Raw genomic sequence first — 24,818 nt, 5'->3', positions numbered from 1 at the left:
AACTACAGCACATCTGTCCTGTTCGTCCCATGTCTCCCCTTTTTGTTTTGTGGAGTTTTTCCTCCAGGGTGAGGGTCTAAGGCACATGTGTCAAACTCAGTGGCCTGCCACGTCATTTTATGAGTGATTAATTGGTCTTAAAAATCAGTGTTAGAATAGGTCTATGCTGCTTTAAGGCGTGCGTTGACCATAAACTACATTTCCCACAATTCATGGTGATTGTGTTACCCACAAAGTGACGGCACCGCCACTAGATCGCAGGGTATCATTGTATATGCATCATGCGACGAGTGACATTGAATAAGTAATAAATACAGAAAGTAATTTTGCAATATTTAACAGAGTAGTTACATTTATATTACATTATATTTGGTTACATTTATTCTGTATGACAGTTACATCTGGTCCCTTGAGGGTAACCATTATGCTAATGTGGCTCTCAGTGAAAATGACTTTGACACCCCTGCTCTAAGGATGGAGGATGTCACCTGCGAGGTAAACTGCGTTGTTGTGCTATAAATAAAAATTGACGTGACCTTAATTTTGTACAAAAGAGAAATGTGGCCTCATCCCTGGAGATCTGCCAACTCTGTCTTTTTTAAAAAACATACATTGCGTCAGTACCGCTTCCACACCGCTACGGGGCAGCAATGCACCGGACGTGCCCAGTTTGCCGGAAAGCACTTCTCGGTCCCATGGATGTATAATATGAACTGGATAGAGCTCCGCCCCTTCGCTTCCGTTCATTCCTATGAAGCTGCTCACCCAGCGCATATGCCAAAAAAGTTTTTGACTTCCGCGTTTATTTCCGGGTTACGGGGCCCATAGAGCATGCGCAGTAGTGTCCCTACCATCATTCCTCTCGGCTATGTGAACGAGCCGTCCGCGTTATCGACTTGCTCGGCGCGTACATGAACAGCGAAAGGCATGATGGGAGTACGCTAATGACGTGAGCTAGCGGATTTCATGAATACCGCCGTCACGTTAACTTCGGCTTTAAACCATGGATTTGTAAATAAATGCAAAATCAACGATATCGAAGTGAATATAGTGAAGCTGAAAAGTACAATGACGGAGTTAAAGATTAAAACGATCTATAAACATGGTTTATTTGGGTTAGGACCGTGACTATTACTTTATATGTGTTACAGGAATCGTGTTGTTTTTATCTGATTTCCCTTATATACTTACCTTACCTATATAATTATTATTAGGAACAATAACAACGTGTTAAAGTAGGTTTATAACTCCCGATTCTTTCACTCAACACGTTTGTATTCAACTATAATTCGCGTGTTCATCACATTTAACAGTAACTTCATGATCCGATAGTGACGATAAGACAAACATCCTCCCCGGGAATCAGTGGTGAAGTGACCGCAGGTCTCAGTGCATCACACGGTCACAGCTCCGCAGTCCACACCGTCATCAGTGTCACGATGTCCGGGACTGAACACAGTGATAAAGTGCAGCATGTCAGTCTCCTCTCCTCAATGAACCCACAAAGCAGCTCGTTAATACATCGATAATACGTTATAAAATAAATGTTAATGAGCGCCGAATAAACAACTAAAACCTGCTTTGTCATAATATTTAAAAAATGTAAACGAAACCCCCTCATTGTCTTCATTTATTCACATTTCTCATGAAGTTTTCATATCGTACGGTTCACTGACAGCAGCGCTGTTCCCGAGACGCCACATGAACGCGCTTGGCTGTGCCTGTACACAGCTGTGACGTCACTCTGAGAAATACGATTTGTCTGTGCTTTTTATGGCCTTTAGGAATGTTTTTCAAACATGAAACTCCATGAATTAAAAAAAATAGAATATAAAGATTTATAAAAGCCCGTGTCCATGTCTCGAGGTGTCCTGTGGACACTTTTACAGGCGTCTCTTTTACTATTGCGGTCAATGGGAAAATTGCTTTTTGGGCGCCATGGGATTTTTTGTTGCAGTACCCACAGTGGCCACCATGCAAAAATTGTCTTCAAGGCAGAGGGGGCGGTGCTCTATCCAGGTCATATTATACATCCATGCTCGGTACTTCCTGTATTTTCAGTACTTCCTGGATTTTCAGTACTTCCTGAACTAACCCTCATTTCGACTGACTGAAGTTCACGGTCCACCGTCTTCGATTCATCCGCAAAAATGTCCAGAACCAAAGTTTTCTTCGACATCACTGCTGACGGCAAAGCCATTGGCCGGATCGTGATGGAGCTTCGTAACGACGTGGTGCCCAAAACTGCCGAGAACTTCCGCGCCCTCTGCACCGGAGAAAAGGGCTTTGGCTTCAAAGCTTCTGGCTTCCACCGCATAATTCCTGGCTTCATGTGCCAGGGCGGTGACTTCACCAGGCACAACGGAACCGGTGGAAAGTCGATCTACGGCGAAAAGTTCGCGGATGAGAACTTCACCCTGAAGCACCTTAAAGCCGGTACTCTGTCCATGGCCAACGCCGGACCGAATACCAACGGATCCCAGTTCTTTATCTGCACAGCAAAAACATCATGGCTCGACGGGAAACATGTGGTGTTCGGCGAGGTGGTGGAGGGAATGGATGTGGTTAAGAAGATGGAGGGTAATGGCTCATCAAGTGGAAAAACCAAAGAAAAAATTACGATCGCCGACTGTGGGCAGCTCTAAGTCCCTGCAACTGAGCTGATCTGCGGCTGCATTTGTGACTTTGCCTCTGAAAGTTTCTTTTGCGTCGATTTCCTCTCTTCAGACCTCTCTCCATTTTTTTACGAATACAAATCGTTTTTTTGTTTGTTTTTTGGAATTGAATCGTAAGTGGAACTTTGGCAGAAAAGCGAATTAAAAGACCCCTGAAGAATTGAAAGAAGAAAAAAAAAAAGTGCACGCTCATCCCGGAAATCCACATTCCACAAGAAGCTCCTTCTAACGTCACATGTTCGACTGAATAGAAATGTAGCTAAAATGTTGTATACACTGTAAAAACATTCAGTAAATTGTACTGCACATGTATTTTGTATTTCTGTGGAGTTTGTCCTTTAAATATTTTTTGATTTAGTGTCATTTTGATTTAGTATCATTTTGATTTATTTACCTCGAGGAATTTTTATAATCGAGCTAATCGAATCACTCGAGTAATCGTTGCAGCCCTAATTATGAGTAGAGAGTCTGCACTAAATTAGTGAGTACCAAAATATGGATAAAATATGGACAAACGGTGCTGCTATCAATATTTTTTGTTATGTTTATGCACTTTTCCAATTCCCAACAATCCTGATGATCAAGCTACCAGGGGCCTGTTTCATAAAGCAGGTTCAACAAACTCTGACTTAAAACCAACTCTGAGCTGTCAAACTCTGAGTTTTCAGTTTCAGAACAGGTGATAAAACGTAGTTCAACTCTGAGTGAAGCCTGTGCACGAGGATATAAAAAGCCCTCATCAATAGAACACAGATAACATGATAATCACTATGGCAAAAAGTGATAAGAAGACTTCTATTCCTCCTACTTCTCCCCGGTGGAGTTGGAGATAATGAATGCATATGCAGAAAGTCAGCATATATGTATTTAAAATCAATCTGTGAGTATAAACTGGAGCAAAAAGAGAAATGTTTTTCCTTGAATGTTTCTCTGTCACGTAAGTGACAACAAACAGTGACTGTCAAGTGTTTCTGCTGTTCATAGCAGAATGACATCATAGTGTAACCTCCCAGCTGTGATGCTGAGAGACATGCTGAGAGACATTTGACCATACATCCCCTACATCCAGAGAAAGCAGGGATTAAAATATCATGTCTTAATTTTGGCGTATAAAGGTTAGTACAGATAAGTATCTGTATTACTCATTAGAAGTAATGATAAAATCCTCATACCCATCCCTAATTATAAAAACAGTGTCAGTATTGATTGTGTTTGTTTCTCATCAGGGAGGAAGTTTGTCAGTATTCTGATGCGCTTCTGGTATCTGACCAGTGCAAACCTTCCCGATGAATCTATAGAGGGAGCTCGACTCTTCAAGGTTGCCATCGGTGGAGAGGGAGAAACAGAAAAAAAAAGACTGCTAACTGCAAACTATGAGTGAGTATATCTGTGCACGTCTAACGGTGAGAGAGCAGACGATCAGGTTTATGTGACTAACTAACGTGTGTTAAATGTGTGTCGTCCTGGCAGATTCCAGAGGGAGTTTACTAAAGGGGTGCTACCAGACTGGACCATTACGAGGATAGAGCACTCTAAGCTTTTGGATTAAGCTGTGTTTTTTTGTTTTATTTTAGGTACATGTGCCAGTGAAAACTGGTCAAAGACATTTAATTCTCTTCAGTATTTGGTTTCATGAACAGACCCAAAATGAGCCTCTCATGGGGAAGTCAGAAGAAAACACCTAAATAGACTTTGATTCATCTTCTACGTGCTCTCTTAGATGCTCTCCAGACACTTCTGCAGTGTGCCAGTGGTTCTGATTGTTTATCACACACGGACACTAATATTAATAGTTGGGCTGGTTTGTGATAACAGTTGCTGCTTTTGTTTCTTTGATTAAATCTATTTCCCTTATATAAAGGATAAATCACCACAGAAGCTAATGTCTCAGGACACTTTGCAGTCATGTACTGTATGTGGTTTGTAATGGTTAAGGCAGCTGTGAACAGTGACTGTTTTATTAAAGCTTTGAGAATCAAAGTGGTGTTTAGACGTGCTCCACTTCTTTGGGCTTCTCCCTTTAGGGGTCACCACAGCGGATCATCTGCCTCCATCTGTGTCCTCTTCCGTTGCACATGGTTCATGTACTCTATGTGTAAATATGATGTTTTATTTGTAAATCTGCTGAAATTGTCCTCTGTAAAACTACAGCACATCTGTCCTGTCCGTCCCATGTCTCCCCTTTTTGTTTTGTGGAGTTTTTCCTCCAGGGTGAGGGTCTAAGGCACATGTGTCAAACTCAGTGGCCCGCCACGTCATTTTATGAGTGATTAATTGGTCTTAAAAATCAGTGTTAGAATAGGTCTATGCTGCTTTAAGGCGTGCGTTGACCATAAACTACATTTCCCACAATGCATGGTGATTGTGTTACCCACAAAGTGACGGCACCGCCACTAGATCGCAGGGTATCGTTGTATGTGCATCATGCGACGAGTGACATTGAATAAGTAATAAATACAGAAAGTAATTTTGCAATATTTTACAGAGTAGTCACCTTTATTCTACATTATATTTGGTTACATTTAGTTACATTTATTCTGTATGACAGTTACATCTGGCCCTTTGAGGGTAACCATTATGCTGATGTGGCTCTCAATAAACATTAGTTTGACACCCCTGCTCTAAGGATGGAGGATGTCACCTGCGAGGTAAACTGCGTTGTTGTGCTATAAATAAAATTGACGTGACTTAATTTTGTACAAAAGAGAAATGTGGCCTCATCCCTGGAGATCTGCCAACTCTGTCGCTTTCTAAAAAACATACATTGCGTCAGTACCGCTTCCACACCGCTACGGGGCAGCAATGCACCGGACGTGCCCAGTTTGCCGGAAAGCACTTCTCGGTACTTCCTGGATTTTCAGTACTTCCTGAACTAACCCTCATTTCGACTGACTGAAGTCCACGGTCCACCGTCTTCGATTCATCCGCAAAAATGTCCAGAACCAAAGTTTTCTTCGACATCACTGCTGACGGCCAAACCCTTGGCCGGATCGTGATGGAGCTTCGTGACGACGTGGTGCCCAAAACTGCCGAGAACTTCCGCGCCCTCTGCACTGGAGAAAAGGGCTTTGGCTTCAAAGCTTCTGGCTTCCACCGCATAATTCCTGAATTCATGTGCCAGGGCGGTGACTTCACCAGGCACAACGGAACCGGTGGAAAGTCGATCTACGGCGAAAAGTTCGCGGATGAGAACTTCTCCCTGAAGCACCTTAAACCCGGTACTCTGTCCATGGCCAACGCCGGACCGAATACCAACGGATCCCAGTTCTTTATCTGCACAGAAAAAACATCATGGCTCGACGGGAAACATGTGGTGTTCGGCGAGGTGGTGGAGGGAATGGATGTGGTTAGGAAGATGGAGAGTTATGGCTCATCAGGTGGAAAAACCAAAAAGAAAATTACGATCGCCGACTGTGGGCAGCTCTAAGTCCCTGCAACTGAGCTGATCTGCGGCTGCATTTGTGACTTTGCCTCTGAAAGTTTCTTTTGCGTCGATTTCCTCTCTTCAGACCTCTCTCCATTTTTTTTACTAATACAAATCGTTTTTTTGTTTGTTTTTTGGAATTGAATCGTAAGTGGAACTTTGGCAGAAAAGCGAATTAAAAGACCCCTGAAGAATTGAAAGAAGAAAAAAAAAAAGTGCACGCTCATCCCGGAAATCCACATTCCACAAGAAGCTCCTTCTAACGTCACATGTTCGACTGAATAGAAATCTAGCTAAAATGTTGTATACCCTGTAAAAACATTCAGTAAATTGTACTGCACATGTATTTTGTATTTCTGTGGAGTTTGTCCTTTAAATATTTTTGATTTAGTATCATTTTGATTTATTTACCTCGAGGAATTTTTATAATCGAGCTAATCGAATCACTCGAGTAATCGTTGCAGCCCTAATTATGAGTAGAGAGTCTGCACTAAATTAGTGAGTACCAAAATATGGATCAAATATGGACAAACGGTGCTGCTATCAATATTTTTTGTTATGTTTATGCACTTTTCCAATTCCCAACAATCCTGATGATCAAGCTACCAGGGGCCTGTTTCATAAAGCAGGTTCAACAAACTCTGACTTAAAACCAACTCTGAGCTGTCAAACTCTGAGTTTTCAGTTTCAGAACAGGTGATAAAACGTAGTTCAACTCTGAGTGAAGCCTGTGCACGAGGATATAAAAAGCCCTCATCAATAGAACACAGATAACATGATAATCACTATGGCAAAAAGTGATAAGAAGACTTCTATTCCTCCTACTTCTCCCCGGTGGAGTTGGAGATAATGAATGCATATGCAGAAAGTCAGCATATATGTATTTAAAATCAATCTGTGAGTATTAACTGGAGCAAAAAGAGAAATGTTTTTCCTTGAATGTTTCTCTGTCACGTAAGTGACAACAAACAGTGACTGTCAAGTGTTTCTGCTGCTCATAGCAGAATGACATCATAGTGTAACCTCCCAGCTGTGATGCTGAGAGACATTTGACCATACATCCCCTACATCCAGAGAAAGCAGGGATTAAAATATCATGTCTTAATTTTGGCGTATAAAGGTTAGTACAGATAAGTATCTGTATTACTCATTAGAAGTAGTGATAAAATCCTCATACCCATCCCTAATTATAAAAACAGTGTCAGTATTAATTGTGTTTGTTTCTCATCAGGGAGGAAGTTTGTCAGTATTTTGATGCGCTTCTGGTATCTGACCAGTGCAAACCTTCCTGATGAATCTATAGAGGGAGCTCGACTCTTCAAGGTTGCCATTGGTGGAGAGGGAGAAACAGAAAAAAAGAGACTGCTAACTGCAAACTATGAGTGAGTATATCTGTGCACGTCTAACGGTGAGAGAGCAGACGATCAGGTTTATGTGACTAACTAACGTGTGTTGTCTGCTCGTCGTCCTGGCAGATTCCAGAGGGAGTTTACTAAAGGGGTGCTACCAGACTGGACCATTACGAGGATAGAGCACTCTAAGCTTTTGGATTAAGCTGTTTTGTTTTGTTTTATTTTTGTTTTGTTTTATTTTAGGCACATGTGCCAGTGAAAACTGGTCAAAGACATTTAATTCTCTTCAGTATTTGGTTTCATGAACAGACCCAAAATGAGCCTCTCATGGGGAAGTCAGAAGAAAACACCTAAATAGACTTTGATTCATCTTCTACGTGCTCTCTTAGATGCTCTCCAGACACTTCTGCAGTGTGCCAGTGGTTCTGATTGTTTATCATACACGGACACTAATATTAATAGTTGGACTGGTTTGTGATAACAGTTGCTGCTTTTGTTTCTTTGATTAAATCTATTTCCCTTATATATAAAGGATAAATCACCACAGAAGCTAATGTCTCAGGACACTTTGCAGTCATGTACTGTATGTGGTTTGTAATGGTTAAGGCAGCTGTGAACAGTGACTGTTTTATTAAAGCTTTGAGAATCAAAGTGGTGTTTAGACGTGCTCTACTTCTTTGGGCTTCTCCCTTTAGGGGTCACCACAGCGGATCATCTGCCTCCATCTGTGTCCTCTTCCGTTGCACATGGTTCATGTACTCTATGTGTAAATATGATGTTTTGTTTGTAAATCTGCTGAAATTGTCCTCTGTAAAACTACAGCACATCTGTCCTGTTCGTCCCATGTCTCCCCTTTTTGTTTTGTGGAGTTTTTCCTCCAGGGTGAGGGTCTAAGGCACATGTGTTTAACTTGAGGCCCGGGGGCCAGATGTGGCCCGCCACGTCATTTTATGAGTGATTAATTGGTCTTAAAAAGCAGTGTTAAAATAGGTCTATGCTGCTTTAAAGGGGAAATAAGTAGTTTATAGTGCCATCTAGAGGAGAGGCTGAAATTTACAACAAAGACCTGCTCCTCTGCTCACCCCCTCCCTTCCCTGAGCGCTACGGTATCCTCAGCTGGTCAAATGTCGTCCTCGTCGTCTTTCTCCGTGTCAGCAGATGAGGTTCGTGAGGCGAGGGAGAGGGCGGAGCTACCGCGGCCGTAGCAGACGAAGCGGAGAGAGAGAGGAGGCGGGACTTCCTGCTACAAGTAAAGAGACGCTTGTTTTGTTCTCTCGCGTTTGTCCTTACAGGCTCCGGTAGAAACATGGCGTCTCGCTGCTAACAGTGGCTATGCAACCGCGGTCCGCGGTCATGTTATTTAACATGACTTTTTGAAACACTACGAAAATGAAACAAAAACTATTATACAGCGACTAGACAATGCAGGAGCACATAATATGTATAAAAAAGTGGATTTTGGGTTATATAAACCCATAAATACTACATATTGTACCTTTAAGGCGTGCGTTGACCATAAACTACATTTCCCACAATGCATGGTGTTTGTGTTATCCACAAAGTGACGGCACTAGATCGCAGTGTATCATGCGACGAGTGAAATTGAATAAGTAATAAATACAGAAAGTAATTTAGAAATATTTTACAGAGTAGTCACCTTTATTCTACATTATATTTGGTTACATTTAGTTACATTTATTCTGTATGACAGTTACATCTGACCCCTTGAGGGTAACCATTATGCTGATGTGGCTCTCAGTAAACATTAGTTTGACACCCCTGCTCTAAGGATGGAGGATGTCACCTGCGAGGTAAACTGCGTTGTTGTGCTATAAATAAAATTGACGTGACTTAATTTTGTACAAAAGAGAAATGTGGCCTCATCCCTGGAGATCTGCCAACTCTGTCGCTTTCTAAAAAACATACATTGCGTCAGTACCGCTTCCACACCGCTACGGGGCAGCAATGCACCGGACGTGCCCAGTTTGCCGGAAAGCACTTCTCGGTACTTCCTGGATTTTCAGTACTTCCTGGATTTTCAGTACTTCCTGAACTAACCCTCATTTCGACTGACTGAAGTCCACGGTCCACCGTCTTCGATTCATCCGCAAAAATGTCCAGAACCAAAGTTTTCTTCGACATCACTGCTGACGGCCAAACCCTTGGCCGGATCGTGATGGAGCTTCGTGACGACGTGGTGCCCAAAACTGCCGAGAACTTCCGCGCCCTCTGCACCGGAGAAAAGGGCTTTGGCTTCAAAGCTTCTGGCTTCCACCGGGTCATCCCTCAGTTCATGTGCCAGGGCGGTGACTTCACCATGCACAACGGAACCGGTGGAAAGTCGATCTACGGCGAAAAGTTCGCGGATGAGAACTTCACCCTGAAGCACCTTGTCCCCGGTACTCTGTCCATGGCCAACGCCGGACCGAATACCAACGGATCCCAGTTCTTTATCTGCACAGAAAAAACATCATGGCTCGACGGGAAACATGTGGTGTTCGGCGAGGTGGTGGAGGGAATGGATGTGGTTAGGAAGATGGAGAGTTATGGCTCATCAAGTGGAAAAACCAAAAAGAAAATTACGATCGCCGACTGTGGGCAGCTCTAAGTCCCTGCAACTGAGCTGATCTGCGGCTGCATTTGTGACTTTGCCTCTGAAAGTTTCTTTTGCGTCGATTTCCTCTCTTCAGACCTCTCTCCATTTTTTTTACGAATACAAATCGTTTTTTTGTTTGTTTTTTGGAATTGAATCGTAAGTGGAACTTTGGCAGAAAAGCGAATTAAAAGACCCCTGAAGAATTGAAAGAAGAAAAAAAAAAAGTGCACGCTCATCCCGGAAATCCACATTCCACAAGAAGCTCCTTCTAACGTCACATGTTCGACTGAATAGAAATCTAGCTAAAATGTTGTATACCCTGTAAAAACATTCAGTTAATTGTACTGCACATGTATTTTGTATTTCGGTGGAGTTTGTCCTTTACATATTTTTGATTTATTCGAAATTACATTCCGTTCCTTATGTTTGCACCACGTGGAGAATGTTCCCCTGAAGCGCTTTTTTAAATTTCCTTCTATTCTCACTTGGATCTGCTGTGATCAGGATCATTATGTACAGATCCTGTTTTTCTTTTGTGCATCTGGTTTATTTTTTTTCAATGGGAAATGAAGTTATACACTCTTCATAATAGATCTTTTTGCTTGCAAAATAAAAGTCACAAATGCAAAGGAAATTGTTGAATCCATTATTTCTAAGGAATCTAAGTCAGGGGTCTCAAAATGGCGGCCCGGGGGCCACATGCGACCCCTTAGTCGATTACTTGCGGCCCCCCCACTCTATATCATTTTATAGTGAAAACATGGCCCACAACCTCAGCGTCTTTTAAACACGGTGAGTAGCTGATGCCCAGCTGCCAGCGAGGCGATATAATATAATATGTTTGCTAGCAATTTTATTTATAACAGTAATAAGACATTTGGTCATAATTATCCCATTATTAAATGTATCATATATAACATTCAATTACATATCTAAATACGCTTGTTAGGGCCCGAGACACGAATGGCAGTGGCCGAATCGGCTTCTGGCACAAATATTAATTACAGTTGTCCACACTATTATTGATGTAATTTAAAATAAATGTCTGTTTTTGATATTAATACACTGATTTTGCAGCATAAATAGTATTATTAAAGGGGAAATAAGTAGTTTATAGTGCCATCTAGAGGAGAGGCTGAAATTTACAACTAAGACCTGCTCCTCTGCTCACCCCCTCCCTTCCCTGAGCGCTACGGTATCCGCAGCCGGTCAAATGTCGTCCTCGTCGTCTTTCTCCGTGTCAGCAGATGAGGTTCATGAGGCGAGGGAGAGGGCGGAGCTACCGCGGCCGTAGCAGACGAAGCGGAGAGAGAGGAGGCGGGACTTCCTGCTACAAGTAAAGAGACGCTTGTTTTGTTCTCTCGCGTTTATCCTTACAGGCTCCGGTAGAAACATGGCGTCTCGCTGCTAACAGTGGCTATGCAACCGCGGTCCGCGGTCATGTTATTTTACATGACTTTTTGAAACACTACGAAAATGAAACAAAAACTATTATACAGCGACTAGACAATGCAGGAGCACATAATATGTATAAAAAAAAGTGGATTTTGGGTTATATAAACCCATAAATACTACACATTGTACCTTTAAGTATACGTGCAATATCATGATGCAATATTGTGCACATTTGGTTTTTTTTCCCCCACTTTTTGTTCTCTAGGCCTGCTCCCTCTTGACCACAATAGATGTGCATTGGCCCCCAGGTCATTTGAGTTAGAGACCCCGATCTAAGTGAATATATAGATGCGATAAGCATCCCAATACATCCAAAGCTTTGAAAACTAAGTCATGATAAACAACCTCACCTTCACCACGGTAGTTTTGTGACGATGTTGTTTGAATCGTCATGACAGCATCATGCTTTCTGCAGAATTCAGGTAAAAAAAACAACAACAACAAGTGAGCTCATAGAGAGGCCAATATTTGTATTTTATTTTGAAAGAAGCGGCACATGTTCAGCTGCATAAGAACATGGAAGGAATAAAACAAAGCCATGGCACTTAAATAGTGTGTTTTTTCTCTTATCTGACCTAGTGTAGAAATTAATATGTCGAAATAAATATCCAGTGTCAGCTGGTCAGCACACAGGCCTAATATTTCAGTATTTTAAGTCATACATTTTTTGTTTTTGTTTTTTTTAATGTTGAGGAATAATTACAGACTTTGAGATTGAGCACTTGTTGTGAAGCCAAACCTTTCAAATATATAACATGGCGCTCCAGCTGTAATGCCCACATGCATGTGTTGAAAGACAGACAAGTTCAAAAATAAAGTGACGTAGACTGATTATTAATCTGCACAGAGTGTTTGTGTATTAGAATTATTGATCCGAGCCTTGTTTTTGTTTAGAGTCACGATTCAACGTTTGAGTGGACCCTGGCGTTCTTAAGTCTGGGAATGTCTGCTCTACAGTTTCCACGCAGCTTGCCCATCACTGATAATAGCTTATAATAGCTGATAAAAGCATAACTCCATAATGTCCTTGAAAAATAAAAACCAGTAACCATGGCAACCATTCTACCTGAATTCATAAATTGCTCTATCTGGAAAAGTGAATGTGTTACGCATCAGATCGACCACAGAGCATTTATATTATTAGTTATTCACCGACTGATCTAACACCGTCAAGGATGCCAAGTGCCCCACAACACCGAGGAGAAACAAAAAAGAACTTCTGACTTTTTTGAAAAATGACCACAACGCAAATGTTAAGGAAGAGTTGAGAAATGTATCAAAGCATCGGAGAAAAAGGGCGGAGCTTTGCCGCGATGATGCTCTAAAGTCCGAATCGCTCGACACCAAAGTCCTTTCTTCCAAAAGCACAAACGGCAGAGAGTCACGAGGGACGGCGTACTCGGCCATGTTGGGGATCCCGGACACCACGCAGCAGCTCAGCTTGCTGCTGGGTTTCTCGATGTTGCAGGCCTGGATCCACTGATCCACCGTCCGGTCGTAGTACTCCACTCTCCTGGTGCTTCTGAGGAGGCTGCGGCCACCGACCGCATAGATCCGCTCGTTGATCACTCCGAGGCCGAAGCTGCTGCGGATGGTCCACATGGAGGACAACAACTGCCACCTGTTGTTTTTGGGGTCGTAGAACTCGGCACTGCTGAGAAAGGTGTAGTAGTCCACGTGGCCGCCGACCTGTGGTAGAAAAGGAATTACATCAAGGCGTTAACTGGACATGAAACATGTTGATTTAGATGGTGTACTCGCAGGAACACGAGTCATTGTGATGGATGGATGTTACCACCACTGTGAGGAATTAGGTGCAGACATTGCTAATCGAACCCAATCTTTTCCTGTAATGATGTTAAAATCTATGATTGTGACTGAATGGTCTTAGTAAATAATAATTACCATGAGATTTGATGCTCCCAGAAAGGATTATAATGATTTAGGATTATTAGCATGCTTACATGATAATCTGAGATCACTGGAGCCAAGTCCAGCTGACACAGGGCGAAAGGCGCGGTACAAACTGGACAGTTCGCCAGTCCATCGCAGGGCCATCACAGAGACAAACATACATCCATTCACATTCAAATCTATGGGTAATTTACAGTGCTCAATGAACCTCTGCATGTTTTTGGACCTTAGAAAACCCATGCACACACAGGGACGACATGCAACCCATGTAAGGCTGATACTGCATATGACTACTTTTTGGGGGGGGGATAATGAAAAACGTGCATCACTAATGACTAGTTCGGTTAACAGATAACACATGTTCAGTGGTTAAAATGTACAGTAAGTCTTGTCATCAATATTCCAGGTCCGTGTTGTCGTGTCACTAAGTCAGTCTGACCAGCTTCAAACCACTGTGCACCACATCTGTGTGTGTGTGTATGTGTGCAGGCGTCAGAAGTGTTTCAGATACTCACTGCGTAGACACAGCCTGCATGTGCGATGACTCCGTGTCCACAGCGTCTTTGGATCATGGGTGCGATCATTGTCCATTGGTTGCTCTCTGGGTCGTAGCATTCAGCCGTCTGCAGGATCTCTCGACCATCATATCCACCACAAATGTAAATCTAAAGAAAGAACGATCAGACTAAATCAAATGGGAGACTGTGTTTTTAGACTATATCTATATTATATATTATGCATTATTGTGTTGCATCATACACAATAATAATTCACCCTTCCGAACCTCTTTGTTTCACTCACCTTTTTGTGCAGGGTTGTGCAGCTGGCCTGGCTCCTGGGCTGACACATGGGCGCGATGCCTTCCCACTCGTCATCTGTGGGCCTGTAGCGCTCTGCACTGCTGAGTTTGATGAGGCCGTCGAAGCCTCCGATGGCATAGATGCACCCGTTCAGCACCGTCGCGCTCAGGTCCCCGCGACGGTGACACATCGGCGACACTTCGTGCCAGGTGTGCGTGCTCAGATTGAACCTGGTCACGGTGTTGTGACACAGCAAACCCTCAAAGCCCCCGACAGTGTAGACGTTCCCGCCGAGGAAAGCGGTGCTGTGGCTTTTCCAAGGATGCCCCAGGGTGTTGGCCACTTTGATCCAACGGTCGACGCCGGCGTCGTAAGCCACGATTCCTCCGGACTGATTCTTGTGCGTGCAGCCCACGATGGCCAACAGGATGGCACTGGGCAGGCGTGGGCGGGCGAGAGGGTTGCGCAGAGCACAAGAGGGTTCTTCTTTCATGTACTGGATGAGTTGGAGGGCGTTGCCGATCATTTTCTGGCACTCGGTGTTCTTCACCAGCTCGTTGGTCATCACGTCCATGTAGATGTACGCAGTGCTCGTCAGGGCCATCCGGAACTGAACAAAAGACGAGAGGAGGGAATGCGTTAACTTGTGTTTTCAGACGTTGACTCAGAGACGTCTGGGGATTAGGGTTGGGGAGATTCTGCGGAGAGTCTGCCATTCACACAAATGGAGATTATCAGGGTTTACCCTGATAATAACAAGGCATTCACAAGCAGATGGCAACTGGCATGCACGAGGCATAATACATTGTGGAGTTTCTCCTGCGCTCACTCAGACATCCACTGGAGATTGCACCAGGGAGCTTGAAGGGCAATCTCCAAAGCAACTTCTGTGGATATTTGTGTTCACACATACAGAATTTCCAGAGGATCTTCAGAATTTAGTGCACGTCTACATTGGTAGTAAATCAGCCTAAACCCAAACTGGACTAGAATTGAAGTTTACAGATTATGTGGGGTTTTGGTTTCCCAAATGAACCAAATGAAGCACTGCAGCAATCGGGAAACATAATCTGCTCAATGCTAAATATGCACAGTAAACCACATGGACTCAACATGAAGTAACAAATGTGTACCTTGGAAAAAAGCACAGTAATGTGTTTCTCTCTCTCTTTGTGTTTGTGGGAGATCCAGCGAAGGATGGCCTCAAACACATTGCTCTCATTCCTCACGTTGAGCTCGTCCCTACCGAGGATGTCAGCGAGCTCCTGCGGAGAGAGCTGCAGAAACTCCTCGCAGGGAACCACCTCGTCAAAGTGATCAGTGATGTAATGACAGACCTTGCGCTGCAGATCGGGGTGGAAGAAGACATGTGTGAACTGCCAGATGCCGATGCAGTTCTCTGGGCAGAGCTGCTCACCAAAGAAGTCGGAGCAGGCGTGCACTACACCCTGCACATCGAGCATGTCGGCTGCTAGCGTTACCTCCTCTGCGTTGTCCTTCGTCACCAGAACAGAGCCAGAGTACGCAAACTCTATGATGAGCTGCATGATGTCGGCAGACAGGCCGTGGATGACAAAAACCATTGCGTTTGCGTTCCACCGGGGACTGAAGAATGGGCTGAGGGTCAAGAGAGAGAAAATCAATTTAACTCACACTGATAACATCGTTCACTTCTTCTCAAGCAGACGTTCCCCAGTGAACACAAACTCCAGGTAGGCTCACCTACTGGACTATGTACTGGAGCTAAGACGCCAACCAGAGCCAGCATACAGATCCCTCCTCAACAACAACCTCATGAGATACTTTAGGGGCACAAGGGACAGCAGATTTGAAGGAAAAGAGGCTCCAGAGGAAGGATATGAAACAGATTAAAGAGTAGAGGACCTGTATTACCCTGTCAAACGTCTGATTGATAAGACGTTTGACAAGTCTGTGATCTAGTCCAAACATTCTGTGGAGCTCAACATCCCAAAGACCAAGTAGCTAAACTGTGGGGCAGAGATAAAACAGCTGGTGGAACAGGTTCAGAGTTTTAAATACCTAGGAAGACAACCTTCCAGGTCAACAAGGACATCTTAATCTCGGTCTACTTCTAAATTGAATCTGTTCTCACCTTCAACATTTGCTCCTGGTACAAACCTGCTCACCATCAAACACAAAACTAAACTCTAACACAGGGGTTCTCAAAGTTGTGATACCTGAGGGCCAATTTAGGAACCCAACATTGGACTGAGGGCCGCCAAAGGGAAAAAACTGAAAGAAATCCCATTTGTAATAACTATGGCGTCCAAAATTTGACAAAAACGTCATACTATACTATGTCGTTAAAAGTTTTACAATTTTTTGGGGAAAAAGTTTTTGGTCCAAAATTTGACAAAAACGTTGCACAATACTATGTCGTCCCATATTTTAAAAAGAAAAATCAAAAAAAAATTGGTCCAAAATTTGACAAAAATTACATATGCCGTCCCAAATTTGGTCCAAAATTTGACAAAAACGTTGTACAATAATATGTCGTCCCAAATTTGACAAATTAAAAAAAAAAAAAATTGGTCCAAAATTTGACAAAAAAGTCATACTATACTATGTCTTTCAAAATTTTAAAAATTTTTGGGGAAAAAGTTTTTGGTCCAAAATTTGACAAAAACGCTGTACAATACTATGTCGTCCCATATTAAAAAAAAATAATCAAAAAAAAATTGGTCCAAAATTTGACAAAAATTACATATGCCGTCCCAAATTTGGTCCAAAATTTGACAAAAACGTTGTACATCGTCCCAAATTTGACAATTTTTTTCAAAAAAAAATTTGGTCCAAAATTTGACAAAAATGACATATATGCTGTCCCAAATTTGACAATTTTTTTCCAAAAATATTTGGTACAAAATTTGACAAAAACGTCATACTATACTGTGTCACTATGTCATCCAAAATTTGATGACATAGTAAATACAGTTGTACAGTTTACACTTATTGGTCTGTATCCAGTAATGTCCAATAAACATTTAATAAGTTTAGTAGCTGCTGGATTAAAACTATCAACTGTAATTCATTGCGGGCCGCCAGAAATGTTTCTGTGGGCCGCCATTGGCCCCCAGGCCGCACTTTGAGAACCAATGCTCTAACACAATAAATCATTCTAGCAAAATAATTGGCTCACCTCAGCCCCCTTATCTGACTCTGACGCTCAGTGATACCACAAACACCTGTGTGTAGTATATTCTATTTCTGCCAATAAACCCTCCTCAATGTTACACACTGGACCGTTACATTGCTTCAGTTATTCTTTGAGTCACAAAATCAATTAAATAACTTGTCGGATAACGGTTTTTTTATGTATGTCATACAAAAACAGGTTTATGTCATACATACTGGGTTGCGGCTCATCTCGGTAGGTGGTGATTCTTTTGGGGGGTTGCTCAAATAATCGTTTATTATTTCCTCTTTCAATAACAAGCATAACACGAGGTTGTGATTGTGAAAATGGCTGAAAATTATCTGTTCAAACGTGTATTTTGTTACTGAAATGGCAGTAACTTGCGAAGATGAATGCATTTTGAAGTGGGTCACCAGGATTTGTCATCTTTAAAAAGTAGGTCCCCAAACAGAGTGATGTGGGTAACACTGACATGTTCTCATGTGGGTTTTTCTCCAGGTTCTCCCGTTTCTTCCCACAGTCCAAAAACATGCAGATGTTAACTGGACAATCTAAATTGACCATGGGTGTGAATGTGAGAGTTAAACTGCTGCTCATCTCTGCAGTGGACCAGTGACCTGTGTGCACCTCGTGCTTTTGTCAGCTGGGATTGACTCCAGCATCGCCCTCATGTGGAGGCTCATAGCAATGACTGCGTTCAACTGAGATCACGTGATAAACTCACCTGAAGTAAGGGCTGCTGTCACACAGGACAAACTTGTGAATTTTATAGTCCACATCCTCAACTCTGACAACTGCATCACAATATTTCCCCTGCAGACAGAGCTCAGTAAACCGTGAGCTTGTTCTGTAAGACGCGTGCAGGCCACTCAGCTTGAATTTAGGGATTTTACGCATTTGACACGTGCCATGTTGCATTCTTGTCGATTTCATGTTGTCTAGGTTTGTGTGGTGAACAGAGAGGACTGACCATACCATCTTCATTACATCATCAACCACAGGTGAAACCTTTGATGTTCATTTGCTATTAGTTAGGTTAATAGTGTTGTTCTAATTGTTTGTGTGTTAATACACACAGAGGCCGTTCTAGGGTCTGTCGGGGCCCCAAGCAACAATTCCCAGGGGGCCCATTTGACCAGTGTTCATCACCATTATGCTAATATATAATCTGACAAAGGGTTTTTTATTCCAAATGTGAAAATATAAATGTAAAGAACAATAAAATACTGTAAATAACTTTTAAAAAACTATATACTTAGTTAAAAAAATATATATTATATATATATATATATATATATATATTACACTGTAAATAACTGACATTATATACTTATGAACAAAATATAAAGTATAGAAGTTAAATTATTTCTTGGGGGTACTAAACCCACAGCAGACAATTCTTCATCAGCACCTTTGAAGCATTGCTTCTACTAGTTAGCGTTAGCATTAGCGTCAGCTAGCATTCTGACGCTAATGTTAGCTGCTGTTCAAGTCTGTGTCCCCTCATATTCACTCCCCCCTCTATGGCAAAGGGAACTGGTGCCAGTGATTCCAGTTTTTATCGTTATGCTAATGCTAAATAAGTCACCTGCCAAATGTGAAGCCTTTCAGGCAAACCTTTGCGTGTTTTGTGTTTTAGCATTTGAGAAAAACTGTAAATGTCTATGTTGTCAACCGCCATTAAGCAAGAAGAAGAAGAAAACCGGACACACGTGACCAATTCGCCCAACGGGAAGCGCTGCATCATGGGAAATGGAGCAAACATTTGATAAGCAGGTCAGGTGTGGCGGCGGCCAGGTATAGGAAGAAGACCGTGCTACACGATGTCTGAGAGGGCAGAGATGTCGGGGAACTGTCGGCCGTGTCGAGCCAAAGCGAAGAGTTCCAGAATGTTCTGTTGGAGAAGAAGACGATGGATGAAGACACCGAGCCGCCATGAAGACACCGAAGACCCGGTCCACGGTCCGCGGTCAGCCGCCATGAAGACACTGAAGACCCGGTCCACGGTCCGCGGTCAGCCGCCATGAAGACCCGGTCCTCCGCTTCTTCTCCCCCTCTGACACGAGGAGAAAACAGTTTGTCCATTTTGTTTCTAATCATTTATTTTGACCAATTCTATACAAAAAACAGAGTGTATATTAAGTAGACGTATTATTGTGACAACACTGATTAGAAAAAGAAATTCATTTAAATGTAATTTAAGTCTAATTTCAGCTCTTCAATGTAATGTGATGATGATTTTGGTCCATTTTAAGAAGATTATAGACCAGTGTCTTCTCATGATTTGTCAAATTTAACAGAATTGTCCACTTTTTAAATATACTTTCTGTGGGGAAAAAACAACAAAAATATTATCTCTATTTATTTGCTCTTTTAACAGTGACATGTCGATAGAATTACCATTAAGTGTTAACTTCTAACGCCATTAAAGATATGACTCAAACAATCTCCTCAAAGAAACATTAAATTCCTGTTTTTATTAACAGCTAAAACAAAATGATCAATTCTCCTGCCGAACCTGACAAATCACATAATTAAACTAATATTTCTGTATAGCATCTCCTTTATATTTTAAATAACTGAATTGTCACTTTTTTTACAATCTGTGACAAAATATAAAATCTATAAAATCTTAATTTTACAATGTATTTTATAACATTATTTTTGTTGTATAATTTTGCAACAATCAAACATAATAATCTTTGTGCAGTTGCCAGATTTTACAATAAATTTAATCCAATAATCCTCAAAGAAACATTAAATTCCTGTTTTTATTAACATTAAAAACAAAATGATGTAACTTTGAATTCTCCTGCTTAATCTGGCAAATCAAATTATTAAACTAATCTTTCAATATAGCATCTCCTTTAATTTCATTTTAATAATTTTGCAACAATTGAACATAATCTCGTCTTTTGCAAATCATGCTGCCTTTTATAATAAATTTAACCCAGTATTCATAAAATACATGTCAAACTTCGATAATCCTGGGTTAGGAGTTTTTCCTGTGCAGAACAGGTGTCTGTCTAATCTAATCTAATCCAGTCCAACTTAAAAACAACAAGAGCTGAAACATAGCACTGTACATCAGAGATAAATAAATAAAACATACAAACGTGTGACCTAATAGACCTCTAAAACAATAAAAATGGGTTGTTTAATGAAAAAGTGAAGGCTTATGTTAAATCTAAATAAACTGATTCATTATATTCAATGTGTGCCTCTAAACTATGACACAGTAGATGTAGACAAACTGATGTGGAGCCTGTTCTGATCTTTTGTACTTGACTTGTGAAAAACCCCGAGTTAAACCATGTCCCGTCTTCTCTTCTGCAGAAACTGGAGACGTCCATCATCTTCTCCATGATGTCGGCTGCTTCTTCCACCGCTCTGAGACAATGAGTATTCACGTCCATTTGTATTCACCAGAGTGTGTTTAGTCTGCTCCATGAGCGTGGACATGTAGTCAAACAGTGGAGAAGAAACTCTGTTCTTCCTCGCTTCACTACATCTCCATAAACTAATGCCCATTTTTACTGTTGTAGTGTCATTTGTTTTTCTAAATAAAGCTAAAAAGTAATGACAAACATTTCCCATTGGTAATATTTTGTGCCAAAAGTCCATTTCTATTTTCTTAGATATATTGATTTGGTTTAGTGAACTTGTGTCTGTCAGCAGGTGAACACAGATTATCAGCTGAGACGACAAAGTTTAATCTCAAACTAACAGTTGTGAACTTTCAGTGATTGTAGTGACACAACTTCAGAGGTGGTGTAGTCTCACACTTATCACTGAAAGTTTACAACTGTTAGTTTGAGATTAAACTTTGTTGTCTCAGCTGATAATCTGTGTTCTGTTGACTGACACTAGCTGTTTTGTTTTATTGAGTCTGTACTTAGTCTTTTTTTTTTTAACTCAGTCATTGTCACTTTGAATGTACTTGTTATAGCATTTCCACTTCATTGTTTGTAATGTTTCAACTTTGTTGTGTTTAACTTTACTTCATTCAGCAGCTCCTCTGGTTGTTGTACTTTATTATAATTTATTTTTTGTCCTTAGCTCCAGTGTTCATTGAATGTACTTATGTAAATGTTTTACTTCTTCTGTTTCTTATAATATATAGTTTGTCTTTATATAAATTTCCTCATGAATAAAGAAAATTGTATGTTTGAAAAACAATTTGAAACAAAGTATAGTTCAAGTTTTTATTTTGAAACACAACAATCCCTGCATTGCACTATCTAAACGCATGTTTCTCTCTGGAAAATGAGCGCTCGAGGGATCTGTGGCAGCAAACAACGGTGCAGACCAACTGCAAGTGAAAGAGGGGTTGGCCAGATCTCTTACTACTTTGTAGTACAGGTTGGAAACAATTGTTGAAAGAGTCCATTTCCATTCTGGAAGACAAAGCACAACAACTTCAACACAAACACCACTGAAGTGGTGACATGCTGCAACACAACATACTCACATGATAGTGCACAGTTGTCTCTTCAAGGAGCTTCTGGTTCTTCAGCCAAGTGGAGCATCATCTCAACAGCATCCTGCAGAAGACAACTGAACTGTTGTTTAGCAGTAAACCAATAAAGACATTGCAATTTAAACCCAGTCCATGTGAGACACAATGACAGTCAACATAGGGCTGAGTGTTCACAATAAGTCTGCATTCACACAACTTTAACTTTCTTCAGATGTTAGCCAGCAACATTAGCACAAGTATTTAAAGATCAAGGTCTTCCTCATTAGCAGCTAGTTGCATGAATGACTCAAAGCTAAAAGCATTGTGGGTAACAGGAAGGACAATTTCTAAAGCACTTAAATTACACAGGAGTCAAGGAAATGCAACACAACTAAAGCTCAATACACCTTGAGGCAATTTTCACCAAACTTTTAGTCAGTTACTCTAAATGTAGCAAGGGGACAGTGGAAGACACTTAAAAATGACATCTTCAGATGTTATCTTACAGCATTAGAACAAGTATTCAAAGCTCAATGTCTTCCAGATTAGCAGCATGAATGTGGCTAACAGGAAGCACTATGGTAGTGAGTGGAAAATGGAGACCAGATTGAATAAAAGCAAAACGCTTGACCTCAAATCAAACACCAACAAGTAACAAGTAACTTTGTTTAAATGCCTTTGAGCATACGTTTATTCAACACAACTGCAAACAGTTTCCATGAAATGTACCTGTGCAGATTACTTGAGGGTTCACTTCCTGCATGACTCCTTCAGACATCCCCAGAGTCTGAAATGAAGACAAGAAAAAAAAAGTTAAAGCCTGTCCTCTGGCTCCACCTTGTGGTCAAACAGTAGATGGGAATTTACCAGCTTCTCTGGCAGATTGTTGTCCAAGTTTCAACTGCTGCAGGAAAAGTCAGCACACAGGTCAGGAATCCTGAAGAAGAAATGCACATTAAAGAAAGTGCAAGAGGAGAATGTGACATTAAAAAAAAAAAAGCTACGTGTTGCAGCTCGTACCTCAAGCTGCATGGACTTGAATAAATGTACTTCCTGCATCACAGCCATTGGCCTGGATTTTCTCTCTTGAGGATCATTTTTAAGCACCTGAATGAGAGAAAGACAAATACATAGAGGAAATGTAGCTTTGCCTGTATTAACCTGAACATTATTAAATGGTGATTTAATTATGCTAAGGGAATCCCAAACATTTAAGTCACTATTCAAGGCAGCAGTGGCTTAACACTCCTGTGCCATGATGTAAAAACAACCATTTCTCTGTGGAAAATGGTGCAGGGAGCAAGTTTTGCTACCATTGCTGTGAACAAGTGAGCACATGGGAAAAACAAAAATAAAACCTGTTGAAAGTCTGTTGCAGTGACTCAGGATGGAGCTTCTGAAACCTGTGAGAGATTAAAAAAGAAAATGGTCAGAGAACACTCCATTATGACAGCGAACATGTGATTAGAACGAAGGAAACACGCAGACAACGCTGTGATTACCTGGAGCTTGAGGTGAATGGTGGACTTTGTGCATCACTGTTTTCAGTTTAACCAGGATTCTGAAACAGAGCAAAGAGAAGACGTTTAACAAAGACACTAAGCTTTACAAGTATTATAATACAAAGAATAAATCAACAGAAGCAAAGTATGTGCCGTGTAGAGTCTGTTCCTTGTTCAAGCGACTCTGAACAGGAAGTGACGTTGCTCCGGGCGGAAGCGGAATAAAAAAAAAGAACAGGAAGTGAAGAGGCTGGATTCAGGCCGTCTGTGGCGTCTTCTTTCACCTGGTGAAGAATAATGATGCAAGTTAATGGCAAAAAAAAACACACGTACACAAAAGGAATTCCACTAGTTTTCTATCAAAAGTCATCATTTACACACCTCCTTCGTGGGTCTCGGTGTTACCGCTGGAGTTTGGACTAGTTTGTCACGCTCACGGAACCTGTTAAGAGATGAAAGTAATAAAAGTTAAAATGTTCGTAAAAAGGTGGGATTGTTTCGCAAATGTCGATGAGACGAATTGTTCAGCTTGATCCAACGGAGCCTGAACAAGTCCTAGATACGAGGTTTTTGGAAAGAAAAATCACTTATTAAAGTGTTATTTCACAAAAAAAATTTTGTTTCTGGCTCTCACCGAACAGACATCACGCCTGGTGGATGAGCAGTATTTCAGTCGCTGAGTCTGTAAAAAGGAGAAACAACAAAGACACGTTAGAAAGAAACAACACGTTTAAATGTGAACAAGATTAAAGACAAAAGGATCGACTGAATTTTTTTTACTTTACCTTCAGTTCAGGCTCAGCTGCTCAGGTGATGGTTCACTGAGGTTCAGCGGAGAATGAAGCATTTGAAGGAGTTGGCTTATATACAGCAGGTGTCACAGGTGTGAGTGGTTTGGCCTAATCACCTGCTCATTTATGTCACCTGTGATACCTGGCTGGGGGGGGGGGGGCGTGGCCTCCGCTCCACGTGACCTCACGTGCTTCTCTTTTTAAACGTCATTTTTGTCATAGTAAAATCTTTCATAGTAAAACTACTTCTAATCAACAATGTTAAGTAATATTGAGATTCCATAAAATTTAAAAGGAAAAGGGAAAGATATCATTTGTAAAATCAAGATAATAGTGGAAAAACAATAAACACTGTGTTGTGATCTCCCCAAGTAAATATGAGAGTTTCTTTGTGCCTGTAGTGTGTTCAAATTCAGGGTGTATTTGTATTATTTTGGGAAAGTGTTCATTTCTCAGAGCCTGGTATTTGGTATCTCTCTCTGTATATGAATTATATATATTTAAATTTTCTCTGATATATACCGTGTGTGTATGTGTGTATGTGTATATATATATGTATGTATATATATATATGTGTGTGTATATACATATATGTGTGTGTATATATATACATACACACACACACACACACATATATATACACACATTTATATATGATTACTCTATGATTTCTAATGCTGTGTTAATATTTAT

General features: G+C 41.3%; 3 protein-coding genes and 1 long non-coding RNA gene across 4 annotated transcripts; 3 read left to right on the top strand and 1 right to left on the bottom strand.

Moving 5' to 3' along the window:
* The first annotated feature begins 2,116 nt into the window (after window positions 1-2,116).
* LOC310927989 (peptidyl-prolyl cis-trans isomerase-like) lies at window positions 2,117-2,947 on the top strand. Its single transcript, XM_083890449.1, has one exon. The coding sequence runs from the start codon at window positions 2,151-2,153 to the stop codon at window positions 2,643-2,645; it is 495 nt and encodes a 164-aa protein (XP_083746575.1). The 5' UTR covers window positions 2,117-2,150; the 3' UTR covers window positions 2,646-2,947.
* A 2,588-nt stretch (window positions 2,948-5,535) lies between these two features.
* LOC310926858 (peptidyl-prolyl cis-trans isomerase-like) lies at window positions 5,536-6,441 on the top strand. The gene has a single exon (XM_083889064.1). The coding sequence runs from the start codon at window positions 5,608-5,610 to the stop codon at window positions 6,100-6,102; it is 495 nt and encodes a 164-aa protein (XP_083745190.1). The 5' UTR covers window positions 5,536-5,607; the 3' UTR covers window positions 6,103-6,441.
* A 3,055-nt stretch (window positions 6,442-9,496) lies between these two features.
* Window positions 9,497-10,662, top strand: LOC310927980 (peptidyl-prolyl cis-trans isomerase-like). Its single transcript, XM_083890440.1, has one exon. The coding sequence runs from the start codon at window positions 9,565-9,567 to the stop codon at window positions 10,057-10,059; it is 495 nt and encodes a 164-aa protein (XP_083746566.1). The 5' UTR covers window positions 9,497-9,564; the 3' UTR covers window positions 10,060-10,662.
* An 11,917-nt stretch (window positions 10,663-22,579) lies between these two features.
* On the bottom strand, window positions 22,580-23,463 carry LOC310926691. The gene is made up of 5 exons (XR_014592813.1): window positions 23,335-23,463; window positions 23,191-23,235; window positions 22,853-22,939; window positions 22,700-22,769; window positions 22,580-22,619 (listed from the first exon to the last, which is right to left on the bottom strand). It is a non-coding gene; the product is annotated as an uncharacterized lncRNA (long non-coding RNA).
* Window positions 23,464-24,818: the final 1,355 nt, after the last annotated feature.

This window comes from Microchirus variegatus (genome assembly GCF_963457635.1).
Source record: "Microchirus variegatus genome assembly, chromosome: 5".
Classification (NCBI taxonomy): domain Eukaryota; kingdom Metazoa; phylum Chordata; class Actinopteri; order Pleuronectiformes; family Soleidae; genus Microchirus; species Microchirus variegatus.
The sequence above is the reverse complement of the archived record's forward strand: the minus strand, read 5'-3'. Positions and strand labels throughout refer to the sequence as shown.

Bases quoted from the DNA above. Each gene is read 5' to 3' on its own strand.
- LOC310927989 (XM_083890449.1), top strand. From the start codon at position 2,151: ATGTCCAGAACCAAAGTTTTCTTCGACATCACTGCTGACGGCAAAGCC.
- LOC310926858 (XM_083889064.1), top strand. From the start codon at position 5,608: ATGTCCAGAACCAAAGTTTTCTTCGACATCACTGCTGACGGCCAAACC.
- LOC310927980 (XM_083890440.1), top strand. From the start codon at position 9,565: ATGTCCAGAACCAAAGTTTTCTTCGACATCACTGCTGACGGCCAAACC.